Source organism: Gavia stellata, chromosome 4 (genome assembly GCF_030936135.1).
Source record: "Gavia stellata isolate bGavSte3 chromosome 4, bGavSte3.hap2, whole genome shotgun sequence".
NCBI lineage: Eukaryota > Metazoa > Chordata > Aves > Gaviiformes > Gaviidae > Gavia > Gavia stellata.
In genome coordinates this window covers 7615719-7629672 of record NC_082597.1, presented here as the reverse complement: position 1 = coordinate 7629672, position 13954 = coordinate 7615719, and the positions used below count along the sequence as shown (strand labels likewise).

The 13954-nt window shown below is 43.6% G+C and overlaps 1 protein-coding gene across 2 annotated transcripts in view; it reads right to left on the bottom strand.

The window, feature by feature from the left end:
• CAMK1D (calcium/calmodulin dependent protein kinase ID) overlaps positions 1 to 13954 on the bottom strand; it is a 233833-nt gene that overhangs the window by 82209 nt on the left and 137670 nt on the right. For both annotated transcript variants that reach the window (XM_059816627.1, XM_059816626.1), the window contains exon 3: positions 10312 to 10386. In XM_059816627.1, the coding sequence (XP_059672610.1) occupies positions 10312 to 10386 (75 nt within the window). The remainder of the gene's footprint in view (positions 1 to 10311; positions 10387 to 13954) is intronic.

Sequence of the window (13954 nt, the reverse complement as noted above, 5' to 3'; positions counted from 1 at the left end):
TAAAAGCTTCTGGCAGAGAGTTTCCAGCCCCAAAAAGCAAAATGTCAGAAGCACTTTCTGCAAACCGTCCTGCCCCATGCTTACAGGGAAACAAACATGAATTGATGGAAAAGACCCTGGGCTGCGGTGAAATAAATGTTTCCCCAGATAAGCCTGGTGAGCAATCAGAGCGAGGTAATCTCCCTCTTCTCTGCTCCGTATCGCTTAATTATGTTCACACTTCTCTTGTCCAGTGGCAGTGGGTAACATTTTGCAACAGGGTGACCATGAACTTTAGGACTGAGTATATCTAACACCACCTTCACGACAAGGAGCTTCATATTGATGGCAGGATGGGTGCTTGGCTCTGTTTTCTCCTAAAGGAATAACCCCCTTTCTGGAGCTGTAAGAGTCTCATGGCAGAGTTTTAATGGCAAAAACCCTAAGGCAGAGATAAATAGTTGCATTAATTTTATTTTGCTAACTGGCTCTTAATATTAAGAATGCCAACCCCAGTTTTTAGTAATGCTGCCTCTTTGTATGTTTACATAGGTCTTAAAAACTCAACTCTCAGTGGATTTCAAATTGTATTTCTGAATTCTTTTTCATTACAAGGCATTTTGGAGAGGGGTATCTTCTTTCCTCAGGGGCATATGAACATTTAAAGGCTCCACTACGTCTCAGCCAAGGATGTCAGTGTTCCTTAGAGTGTCATCAACTAGGGATGAAGAAATAGAATTACAAAGTGGTTAAACGCTACTAAACAACAGAATAATCAGACAGAGTAAACACCAAACTCCTCCAAACCATCTTCAGTAGTCTAATAGAGAAAGTCTTTTATAGCTAAGCCAGGATCACCCAGCCCCAAATGGGAAATTTGTCTTGGAAAAGAAGGGAAAAGATGACATAAGTATTTGGGTCTCTGAACACACTTTTCCTCCAATTCAAGGGAAAAAATGGCCTTTACAGGCTAAGATATAACCATGTGGCATGAATCAGAATAAAATGAGCACATGTTCTATAAATGCATCAAAGAAAGGCTTCACCAGCAGCAGTATTTTCTTTTTCTATAAAAGCTTAAAAAAGTAAAAGTTTGGCTACAGCAGACCTAACCACTGTTTCAGAAAAAAGAAAAAAAAAAACAAAAAACCCTCCACATTTATTTTCCATTTAATAATTTTCAGGGAAAATGTTTAAAGCAGAAACTACAGCAAGATCTTCTGCAGTCTTATGAAAATAGTTTCTGTAAGAAGAGGGAAACACAGCACTACAAAAGGAAGTCAAAATAGGTTTTCAAGCAGCAACCTGTATTTCCGTTAAAAATTACATGTTTTACACAATCCTGTTTAGGGCCCTGACCCCCAGCCCAGCCACAGAAAACTGTATGAATCTCCCTGGCTTTAAAAATATGCCCCACCTAGAGTTTTTGGGCCAAGTACCAGAAAAAATGTAAAGCAAGAGATCTTTTCTTGTGACATAATGTGACTATGAATGGACGATAATGCTTCATCATCACCTTGCTTAATGGGTTCTTCTTCTAGAAGTTGCACACAGAGCCTCTGGATAATACAATACAAATATAACTGCAAGTTAGCCCAGCGCTGACTCTGGACTCGCTTACAGAGTAACCTACCTGGCTATACTACCTAAGAACAGAGGTTAGAGCTGAGATATGAGCATACTTGGGAAACTGAGCCTATTTTTTGCCACAAAATCATTAACTGTCTTCTCGTACACACTGACATGTAACACTTGTGAGCCTGCTACTGTCCCCCTCACTGCAGTCTGTGCAACTTTCCTCCAGAAGAAAACGCAAGAGGGAAAACCAGCTTTCAATAATGGTTTCACCATGTAAAAGAACGGACTTGTGAACGCCAATGCTAATTTTGCATCTTGCTTCAATGCTATGTTATTTCACTTCAAAGCTTTCCAGGTTGTTATGAAAGTCCTTTTCTGTTTAAATGAGTGTAACCATTTAATCAGAATGCCTCCACATCATGCCTGAGAGGGATCCTACCACATCATAATGAATTCTCATACTGTGGCATATATGGATTTAACATTTATTATCTGCCTTGCTGTAAAGCCCTTTCCTCCTGAATTAAACGTCAACTATTTAATTGATTTCAGTGCACCACAGTGTAAATTACCAGGTACTGAGAGATGCAGAACTAAATGTAAAAGACTCATTCAGTGACTACGTGAACATCAAGTAACCAGCAATGGAACTTCTGGGCAAGGCATGAAAGGAAGGAGATGGTTATCCAAAGCCAACAAAAATGGAGAGAAAATTGCTCGGGCTCTAAATAGCCACCTGCCTGCTGTTCGGAGAGAAAGGCCTCACTCCTGCTCTCAGGGAAGCAGTGATATTATACAGGATTACTGGCAGATATATATTGCTGCCCTGTGAATTGCCTATACCAGACCAAGCTATACAACACAGGCACATACGCCCCCATGCCCAGCTGCAACAGGGAGCCCTAACTGGGGAGTTAGCAAGGGAACTGCTGGTGGGCTGGAGGAAGAAACTCAAGTCAATGCTGCCAAAATTTATTGCTGTAAAAAATCAATCAAGGCACATACTCTCACCCTAAGGATTTGGTACCAGTCCTTGCTGGGGACCGGACATTACATCAAATAGCCCTCAGAAAGTACTTGTTTACGGTATTCAACAGTATAGGAAAATAATCAGATACGCTTGTCTGATTTATGAACCCTTCAAATCTTTCTGTAACTTTAAAGAATAATACATTAGAACAACGTTTATTTGGAATTTTGGCCAAACCTCTTGTTTTCCTTATTGTCAGCAGCAGGTTTGCAACAATAGATATCTTAAAGAAAAAATCTGTTTTCATCTGAACTATTCACATTTCTGTAAAAGCAAATAACATTACAATGCTGCCTGTTCAATGAAAATGTTGAAATGTTTCTCCATTATCTCTTTATTCCCAAGGTTACAGGGGAAAAAAAAAATCACTCTCCATCAGATGTAGCATAGTGCTTTGCTTAAAAAAAAAACCCTCAGTGTTGCCTTGCTAATGAGTTCATACTGGGACACTTGAGACTAAGCTAACAGTAATAAGTGCAAGCTTAGGAGCAAGGATGTTGACAATCATCTACACCTGTTGAAGGCGACTGCCTATAAGTGGTTTTGGAAATCATCATGAAAAAGCCTTTTATAGTCCCCAAAACGAAGATGATTTTCACCATCCCTGTGTTGTTGTAGGAAGGCTGGACTGATGCCCATGGTCTCTAAAACGCCTGCTCCTAGCCACAGCTAAAGTCCTTACACATAAAACAGTACAAGGAAGTCACAGGGCTGCTGTTCAGTGCTGTTCCCAGGAGAAGATATTGTGTTTGGAGGGGACCTGGGGAGCAGTAGCTACCAAAAGTCCTGCCATAGCCAGAAAAAAGCAGAAGAAAAACCAAAGTGCTAAGGGCAGCTAGGACCATCCAACAAGCATATATGCCACTTCCAGGATCATACACAATCCACACAATTACAGGTGTCTAAAAGTCATCCTGGAGATCACTCTGTGGTCTATTAATCTGTTATCAACAAATCTGCCCATGCCCTGATCTCTACCCCGACATTAATGTTTCCTAGTCTGCTTATAACCTCTCAGCCACTGGAAAAGGGGAGATACTTCTTCATATTGAAGACTCACCAGCATAACCCAACTGATGTAATAATGTTTTTTCCCCAAAGAAAAAGATGTGAAATTGATGCTAGATTAATAACTACTACCCAGTTCCCAGGGGCATGATGCCAGGGGTCGGTTTATTATGTGGTCAACAGCTTGCAAAGCTCTAGTGGGAAAGTACTGAAGTACAGGAAGGTTAACTCCTTTAACCTTTTAACGGGGTGACCTGTGTTGTTCAGTCAATATGCCTTTGAAGATAAGGCATGATTTTTTTTAAGATATCTTTTTTTTGAGCTATGCTGATAGACCATGCTCTGACTGCATTAAGCCCTAGAAAGGGGTTGCAACCGAAACCTGTATTGCACATGCCCAAATAATAAGGACAATTTCAAAATCTAACATCCCAGTTCTGCAGTTTGGGCCCTTGTCTGCAATATGTCCATGATGAAGGCTGTGATGGGCCCAGGATTAATTTTCCTGAGCACTTTTCCCACGATCATGGTCTGATGCTCCCAGTCAAGTCACACTTGCTCAACCCTGTTGCTGCTGTCCCACTTTGCTTTCCACATTCACCAGCTGGATCCATCCCTGCAGACCTGTGCCTTCTATAGCACCCTACCCCCAGTTTAAAAAACTCTTGTCCATAGAAGCAGCAAAAGGCTTTTTTCAACCACAGGGCGTAGTTAGTGCCACTTCTTGTTCCACTGCAGACTCAGAAAGACTGCTTTGCCCAAATCACTGACGTTTCACTCCACAGTCTGTGAGGAAATGAAGTCTTGCCTAATGAGACCCCCTAAGACTCTGCTGAGCTGTGTCAAAGTCTAAGCAAAGCTCCCTTGGCACATCACAGGCTCCTTCCTGGCATACCCAGATGTGCATCAGCCTTCCCAGTGCTGTAGTTCTTAAGTATCATTTGCTCCAAAAAATCCAAAACCAAATTAAGAATTTATCCAATAACTGTTTAATATAAAATTAATGTATATTTGCTTGACCAAGAATTGGGAATAGGTCTTTCCCTGGCCCATCCATTAAATGTCCTAGTCAATAAACCCCATGAGATCCAGCTGCCATGTACATCTACCACACGAGGAGGTACTAGAAGCACGAGATCCAAGGCTTTTGACAGAGACCCAGTGTATTTTCAATGGGTACTGGGCACTACTTCGGGCTGACCCTTTTGAGACACCTCATCTGAGCTAGGAGTATTGGAAATAAAAAGCAGAGTCTATGGGTCTGCAGCTGATCTCCCGTCCTGCAACATGAAACAAACTGAATCCCCTGGCCCGCAGTCATCAGCTCCAGTGTTCTTCATTGCTGGTGTTGTTTCTCCTGTTACTGTTACTGTTATTACTAATAATGATAATAAACACACTATCCGCAGAAGAAGGTGATGCTGAGGGGCTTCTCTCAGGTGCTTGGACATAAGTATTTTCTGCTGCTAAAGAACCTAGCTTGCTTTTATCATTCATATCAGTCCCATTGGGAATGCAGAGATATTTCCTTCTGTCTTTTGCATAATGCTTTACAGGCACAAAAAACCCCAAGTATGGGAATAAATCTCATCGAAGGAATACGGTGCAGCAGATCTATGTTTTGCTTTAATTAGCATCCTGATGTGATAGCAGCTTGGCGTGCGTATCGCTGTTTTGTAACACAGTGCGTCCTTGCTAGACTCCTTAAGGAACCTGGCAAACACGGCATTTCCCTCCATTGTCTGTTGTTTTGCTTGGAGGCTGAATATTTTCATTGAAATGTCACTTGCACACCCCGTCCATGCTCGGCTGCTCTCAGAGTGCGCTCAGGCATCGGGCTTTCAAACAACAAAGGGAATTCAGCACTTAATCACGGCTTAGTGCTTTGCTTACTTATTTGCAAAACATACACGTGAAAGGCAAAATCACAAGTGGTATAGTTCCAGTAATAATAAAAACTTCTGCAGATTTTACCGCAGGTAGGTACCTGCCTGTTTGAGCTGCCTCCCAAGCCGTTACAGGGTTATGAGGCGCTTGCACGTGGTGGGGGAGAGCTGTTAAACAGCGGGAATGGGACACTGGGACTCTGAGCCTGCAAACTCCTGGGCAGGGCTCTCCTCGGTGCGTGACTTGCACCCAGCAGGAAGGAGCTCCCGTCACCTTGGCCTTTCTGTGATGGAAATCATCTGAATAATTCAGCAGAGTTAAGCTGCCAAGCTGGAAAAACCCCAAGGTCAGGGGTTTAGGCTCAGTTTGGGCTGGGTTTTTTTGCAAAGGTAGGGAGAAGCATTTCGGGGGTGACTGAACCGGGCTGCCCACCCTAAAAGCTTGTTTTGAGCAGAGATGTCAAAGCCTCGGAAGACCTCATGCAGGGGAAATACTCTGGTTTCCTTGGAGAATCAGCAACACCAGCTGACAGGATCTGGGTAAAGCAGCCCTCCTGCCGAGAGGATCAGACCCACTCTTTGGGAGCACAGCTCCCCAAAGAGGTGGAAAGCTACACCAGACTGGCGGCAGGGTTTTCATTTTCTTTAACTAGATCCTGGGATTAATAGGAATTCCTCTGGATTTGGCACTATTCTTGGCTGTGATAAAAAGGTGCAGACAAACTCAAAGGTGGGTGTTCAAGTTCGATCATTACTCACGTAGATAGATGCTTTCCAGGGCCTGCTGCTGTAACCTTTCCCCATTCGAACAGTCTCGTTACCTTCAGGAGGAATTAAAGAAACAAGACTTCCAGCACAGCAGGTTAAAATTGCAGCCTGGAAGACTTAGTTATTAGGAAATAATATGGACATAAGTATTATGGAAAGTAAAAGTATTAAGTCACTGTGCCCAGTGACAGGACGAAAGGTAACGGGCACAAACTTGGTCATAGGAAGTTCCATCTGAACATGAGGAGGAACTTCTTTACTTTGAGGGTGGCAGAGCACTGGAAAAAGCTGCCCAGAGAGGTTGTGGAGTCTCCTTCTCTGGAGATATTCAAAACTCGCCTGGACGCACTCCGCAACAGTTTATCAGGATATTTCCCTATACTGACGAGGTGAAGTAAGGCAGATAGCTTAGAAGATACAGCAGGGTAATTCTTGCCAAGTGGCATCAACAGCAACCAAAAATACTGTAACTGCTCACTAACAAAGTTTACTATCATACTGAGCCATAGTTCAATAAAACTTTTATTTCTGAAAGCACTTTATTTCCTCCTGTCTTCGACAATATCTTCCAGGGAAATCTCACCCAACATACAGAAGGAATGAAACCTTCAGAGTATTTTTGTATTTGTTGCCTGTGTAGGTCTTAATGGTACTATAGGAAATCCAAGTTTGGAAAGGAGCAGGTGTTTTCTGGGTTTGAAAGCACATCATCCTAATGGAAATATGACAAAATCTAAATGCCCTACAGTACTTTTCTATAGTGCCTGCAAAATTTTAGCGGAATCATCATAGGAGCGGCAGCGATTATCCTACAACTGTATTCTGCTTTGCACCTGCACTGGTAACTCCATCTCATACCAAAGCTGAGCAATACTGCTTGGATAAAAAGACAGTGTGGAGTTGTCCATAACCTTGCCAAACTTAGAGTCGCTGGGTTGGAATATCCTGTATTCTGGGCAAATAAATAAAGAAAAAATGGCCTAGTGATTTCTAAGGAATAGATTAACACTTTGAGACAGCACATGGAATTCTGAGCTGTCAAATCTGGGGGTCTCCAAGCTGGATTTTGGTCTACCTTGCAGTAAGAGGACTGTGACAGTTTGAACAGATTTATGATGGCTTGTATACAATGTATGTAAAAATAAGGTGGTGAAACCAAAGCCAGGGATCAGACTTCCCCATGAACATGCCAGGAAACACACAGGACAGATCCACCAACAGCTACATAACCCTGGGAAGAGCTGCCAGAGGGACTGGCAGGAATAAATTAAGTGTCAAGTAGACACGGACAGCCGCCTCTTCACCTCCATTCCTACCAACTCCAGCACAGACACTGCCATCTGTGCTTGCCCATATCTTTGACAGAATAAATGAGGTGCAATATTTATCCTTTAAGTTGGTCTGCTAGCAAGCATGGCTTTCAAGTAAAAGTACACGTACCAGAGGGCAAACATACACAGGGAGGCTTGGTCTGCCTCCAAAAGCCTTCTCCCACAGAGGTGCTGTGAGATGCTCAGGGGCTGTAATGTGGATTTTCCACAACATTGCAAGGAGTGCTCTAAAGGCTGGTAATGAAAACGCTGTCCATGCAACAAAAAATCTCCCTTGGGAAACATTAATTAGTGCCCACTTAGCAAGCAATGAGCCAGGGAGAAGGGCATATGGATTTGAGATTTGTTGTCCCCATGATACTGATCTTTGAGTGGCCCTAATTTTACCCCCCTTTTTTTTTTAATCTAAATGCTGTTTCCCAAAAGCTGCTTGATCAGAACCCTTTCTACTTCATATCAAACCTCAATTTCAAATGTAGACACCTGTTGCCTTGTTTAGGAGAAATGTACAAAAATGAGAAGCTAAAAACCCCATAAAGAATCTAATAATAAATAGGGCAGAGATGTAAACAAATAGGTACCTCATGCCATGCAATGGTTCACAGCTATTGTATCAACAAGTTGGTGTTACCTTGGAAACACGAGATTATCCGTACATGCCTTCTCCCAGACGGAAATCAGGAAAGGAGGCATGCAGAATTGATTTTGAGTCTTCTGGACTTTGCGGAGTTGCCACCTGAGTATTGATGCCAATCGATCCCAATCCCAACTATTGATGAAAACCCAGAGGCAGTGCGGAGGTTGCACCATCCTTAATGCAACATCCCACAATGATGAGGATGAGTACCTGGCCATCTTGTCCTCTCCACCTTGGGATAACACAACCCTTTTCAAACAAAGTGCAGAAAGGTTATTCCCTGGAAATACTCCGTGCAGAGCAGAGGACAACACGGCCTTGTCTGATTCACAGCAGCAAGGAGAGCCAACAGCAATGGCTTGGCACAACATCAAATGACTTTAATAAAACTAAGCTTAAGCTAACGTGTTGTATCCCATAGCTGAGGCAGATTAAGAGCACGCACACACAGGAGGTTCGTCACACAGGCTCTCTGTGTGAGTGGGAGTTTGTTACGGTGCTGTCCCTTGATTGCATTCAAGTGTGTGCCCATATTCAAATAAGATGACCCTGAGGTTTTTGAGGGTTTTTCCTGCTTTTTCTTAATAGGAATGATAAAAAGCATCGATCCTGCTCCCTGGCAGATTCAGTTCAATGCATTTGTATGCAGGCTGTCTTGGTCTACCTTACAATACAAGCCGCAGCTCTTCATCGGGGCTCGGGAGTGCTCGGAGCTGCTGCCCCAAATGCTGCAAACAGGTTCCTGGCTGCTGACTTCAGCTGGGCATCTCACCTTGGTGGGCACCAGTGAAGCTGTGTCCCCTCTGGAATAGCTAAATGCTTGGCCCTTGGAAAATTAGTTGGCTGGGTTTACAAATACAGCTATAACAGAGAGGATAATAATTTCCTAGTAAGTGTTGAATTGTGAGCTAGTAGAAATTTATACTAATACATATTCAGTGTCACCTATGATTACAGATCAACATTTCAGATAACCCAATGATCTGTATGTAAGAAATTTAGAAAAGCGAGGGTTACACTACATTAAACAAGCTAATAATAAGTAGGAGTAATATTGATTTTTTTTTTCTAAAGAGATTAAACAAAAATAAGAATTAGTAAATCAACTGGTCACAAATTTGGTACTTCCCACAACCCAGCTGGTTTGTTGGAATTTGCAGGACACTGATGTTCCCATGCAAGTCCTTTTGCAGCACTCTGGGCTGAAATGTAGGGCTACAAAAACAGATTTTAAAAGTACAGAGCACTACTCTTCCCACACTGCCAGCAGAACAGCTTCTAACAACATCTCCATGCATCAAAGTTACCAACAGCCAAGGGACTGGCATTTAACCTCAGAGCTGCCTCTATCAGATGCTTCGGGCTTCCCTATGGCACATCTGGCTCTTCCCAGCTGTGATTTATCCCTCTGCCCTGTCTGCTCTACTCTTGTTTGTGGTGACCTCATCACTGAAAAAGAGAGAGACTAGAGATAAGAAGAAATTTTAACTTCAGATCATGTTTTTTAACTGATTTCAGAAAGAGGAAAAAAAAAAAAAAGCAGCATCACTTCCTTCCTCCCTGCCAGGTGGATGTGACGGGAGGACCAGTCAGCCACAGCATATCATGTACCTGATGGGATCCTGATCTTTTCAGGCCCAGAGGGAGAAAACGAGGAAGAAGAGGGGCTCTGGTGAGAGAAGTGTGTTAAGAATGAGCTACCACTGTTGCTGAGACAAGGATGATGCTTTCTTGCAAATCCAGCACCCATGCGCATGGTGGCATCTCGGGTCATCTCTCGCTCAGTACAGACCAGGTATCTGTTGAGTCACAGAGAACTAAATCGTGGCAACTCCGTATATACAGAGCCAGTTCTGATTGCCTTAACATCTCTTCACTCTTGGTTTGGTTTGGGTGAGACTATTCACAAAACATCTTAGTTCCCAGCCCATCGTGCCTGAAGATGCATTATTAACCACCTGCCAAGGATTTTGCAGACTGCAGCACACAACACAAATGCTTCTCACATATCGCATCTTTTTGGTTAAAGAACAAAACCAGAACAAGAAGAGTTGGCAATTTTGACACAAGAACATCATTAGGTTCAGTACTTACAATTGCATGACCAGATATAAATGGTTCGGACTCTCGTAGATGTCTTCCAGGGCAACTATATTTTCATGCTTGATCCTGAAAAACCATAAGATAAGATATGATGAAATACTGATTTTTATTTTTTTACGTGGCTGCAAAACATAAAGCTATTTTTTAGTTAGACACTTCTTGTCAGTGCCTTAGTCAACATCATAAAATAAGATCTTGACCAAAGTGAACAGTCAGGAGTGCTTCGCAGCCCAGGATACTGTTATTACTCGCAGAAAATTCCTTCAATCTTCCCTGAAGCCAAAATATTTAAGGGTTAAGTATCTGGGGCATTGGGGGTTTACAGTTCCCGTGTCAGATGCATGAAGATGGTTGGTTGGAGGTTGAAGTCTCAGGACAGCAGCAAAGCAGGGTGTGAGGGGGTGACGGAGGCAGGGTGCTGGCTGGCAGGGAGAAAGCAGGGATTTGCCCCCATGCAGAAGCTGGCACAGGTAGGCAGCAGCCATACGACAGCCCCACACTCCTTCCCACCAAACTCGCCCTGCTCCAGTGTCACACCTGGTCTGGATCCCCGGATTTCCCTGCAGTGTTATTAAGCACCGCACAGTTTCTGCGTATCCAAGCATCTCCAAGCATCTTCATGGGTTTTCTACACCCTCACCACTCCTGCCGATCATTCCCACTAAGCCTCTTGTCAAAATGTTAGCTTTAAGAAGAAAAATAATCTCTACAAGCATACATCTAATTAACTACTCAGAGCGATGCCTCTCTGGGTTTGCTCCTTAAATGCTTACAAATAATTTCCAAAGGATACAATTAACTCGTGCAAACCCTAAAGAGACTACCCATACAACCCCAGGAGCAGAATATTAATTACACCAATTGCAGACAGTTGTTTAAGAGCAAGAGAAAGCTGGGAAACACTAAACAACAGATGGACATGTTCAGAAAGAAAGTAAAAGTGCATTGTCAGCAAATGCAAAACTCTCTACATGTTTCAAGTAGCTTAATTAAGATGCTTAATCATGTGTCAGAACCTCATCCTCAACGGTTCGAAATGCTCTAACATCTGCGTGAAGACGCTGAAAGAAGAAGGTCCTCTGTGCCCAGCAGGATCTTTCCCGTAAGAACTCAGACTAATCCAATTTCCTCTGAATTCACAGGAGAGATGATGACTGACCTGAATTTACGTCCATAATCAGTCATCAAAAGCTGCATTCATATAAGGACCTTCACACACAGGAAATTTAACATTGATGATAAGTCACCTCAAATATAATGCACTACAGGATGTCAGAGCAACAAATACTCTACACAAGTATCTGGAAAATCCCATGACATTGTAGCCAAATTTCCAGGTAGACTGCATCACAAATTAAGTTCTTAATATTGACAACAGGAAACCAATACACCGCCCACTTGGCTTTACACAGCACGTGTTTGGAAACATTTATTTTGTTGTGCAGGTCTCGTGCCTGGTCCCTTAAGAGTTACAGTTAGGACAAGGGCGGTTTTGCCTTGTTTAAGTTAGTTGAAGTTATGCTACAAATGACATTTCAAGCAATTAGTAACTTCTAATGAAAATTATTATATGTATTTATTCATTTTCCTTTATGCACATGCACATTCATGTGATCATTTGTGTACCTCCTACCATCATGATCAAGGCAGTTTTAATACAAATAATCTGCCATAGCGTTATCTGTTTAAAACCTGCAACTTGCACATGTTAACGCTTTGCATTTCTATTTTTGAGAACCTCAGATGTTCTCCAAACCAACCTAACCCCCTCTGAGACAGCTGCTGGCAACCTAACTGTCACACACAGGGCTAACGGGTGGGCTGCCCACAAAGACAAACCACCAGGGAGGCAGAGGCCAGAAAAGAGCTCATCAGACACGCAACGCCGCACGCTGAGGACTGCCACAAGACCCTCTCCCCTTTCTGATTTGCAAACCAAATGGGCACTGTGCCGCTGCACTCTCTGAAGGTGGATAAACTTGCTCAGTTCTAAAGTGAAGGGGGGAGAAAGAGTTTAGTCCTACCACTGTGGGGCCCTCCGTATTGAGCCAATCTGCCCCTCTTTGAAATCAGATGCAGGATATGAGCACGTGGGATTCAGGGAGACAGGGAATATAAAATATAATGGGGAAGAAGGCAGCAGAAGACGCTTAATCACCCCCAAAGTACAAAGGGAGCCACCCCCATAGGGTCAAGGGTATTTGGAAGCAGATGTCCCTTTGGGAGGTGATGCCTGTGCCACTCCAACTGCCGACGGCCACTGCGTTCGAAGGGCTTGCTGAGATGGGAAGGAGGCATTTTTTTCCACTTTGCCTCAGCAGGGCCTTAATGGTGGCATTACGCAGTGCTTAGTATTCCCAGTGAAGTGCACATCGCACGCCTGAAAACCATGCAGCTTGACCTGCACGGCGCTTCTCTACTCAGATGGGCTCCAGAATGACAAGCTATTTAAAGGGAAACGGAATTCAAAATTAAAACAAAAATGGGTGGAAATCACTTGGAAAGAAATCTACGGTTTAGATCGTGTTGTGGGTTGTGTTGCTGAAGCTGGAGCAGCCGTGGGCTTCCCAGCAGAGGTCACTGCAGCCAGCAGCAGCTCCGCTGCCCTTCACTCCATCCCCAGAAAGTTGTGCCCTCCTTTCTTCACTTCAAAGCACGGGCGAGCAATCACCCACAGCCCTGATACAGAGTAATTAACCCTTCAAGGCTGAACACTGTTCATTACAATAACACCGTGGGATTTGGGAGATCGGGTGCGGTATCCCCACAGCATTTTGTCGATACCACAAAGGCCAATGGGGACTGGGACAAGTTTGTCCCACTCCTCTGCGAGCAGATCGGCGGTGCCAGATGTGCAGGTAACAGCCAAACAGACACTTCTGGCTTGCACGGATGCTCGAGTACATCAAGAGCTGAGGAAAGCACTGTGCAGTGGCAGCTACTTGATGATCACGGATCAGGAGGGATTTGGGAGTAGGTTAATTAACTCTGCTTTTATCCCCCTCTAGAAGCACCGAGTGAATCTCAAAAGGTTCAGAGGATTCATTCTGCTAAGCCTCCAAATGCCTCCACGCAGCCCCACCAGTGATCTTGCTTAGCAGAAATACTCACCAAACTATCCGATTGCCTCAAAACCTGCCAGGTTTTATTTTTTTAAAAGGTGCTACTCTCATTTTACAAAAGAGGAAGCGGCATGCAAAAAAGCTCGACGTTTTTCTGTGATCACATGAGAGGAGGGGGCAGAGGGGGCCAGCAAACCAGATCCCCCGATCCCAGAGTATTATCTTAGCCAATGGGCCATATTATTCCAATCCCTTCTCCATCCCGCCTCAGTGAGAGAATCTTAACCCCACTTCTCCGCAACCTTTTTCTTCCCTCTGTCTTTCCTCTCTGGCTTCCCCCCTTCCCAACGTGTGGCTCCCATGCCGCAATAGATAAACCTGCCCTGGATTAACTCTGCACAAAGCAACACGTCAATGTTGTTGTGGTACGTGGTGGTGTAACATTATGGCTGTAGCAGAGGGGACATGGACAAGGATTGATGTAATAGCAGTTCCCATTAATTGTTTCCAAAAAAAGAAAAAAAGCCCCAAAAGTGAACATCAAAACATGGGCTTGGTTAAAGCAAATTAGA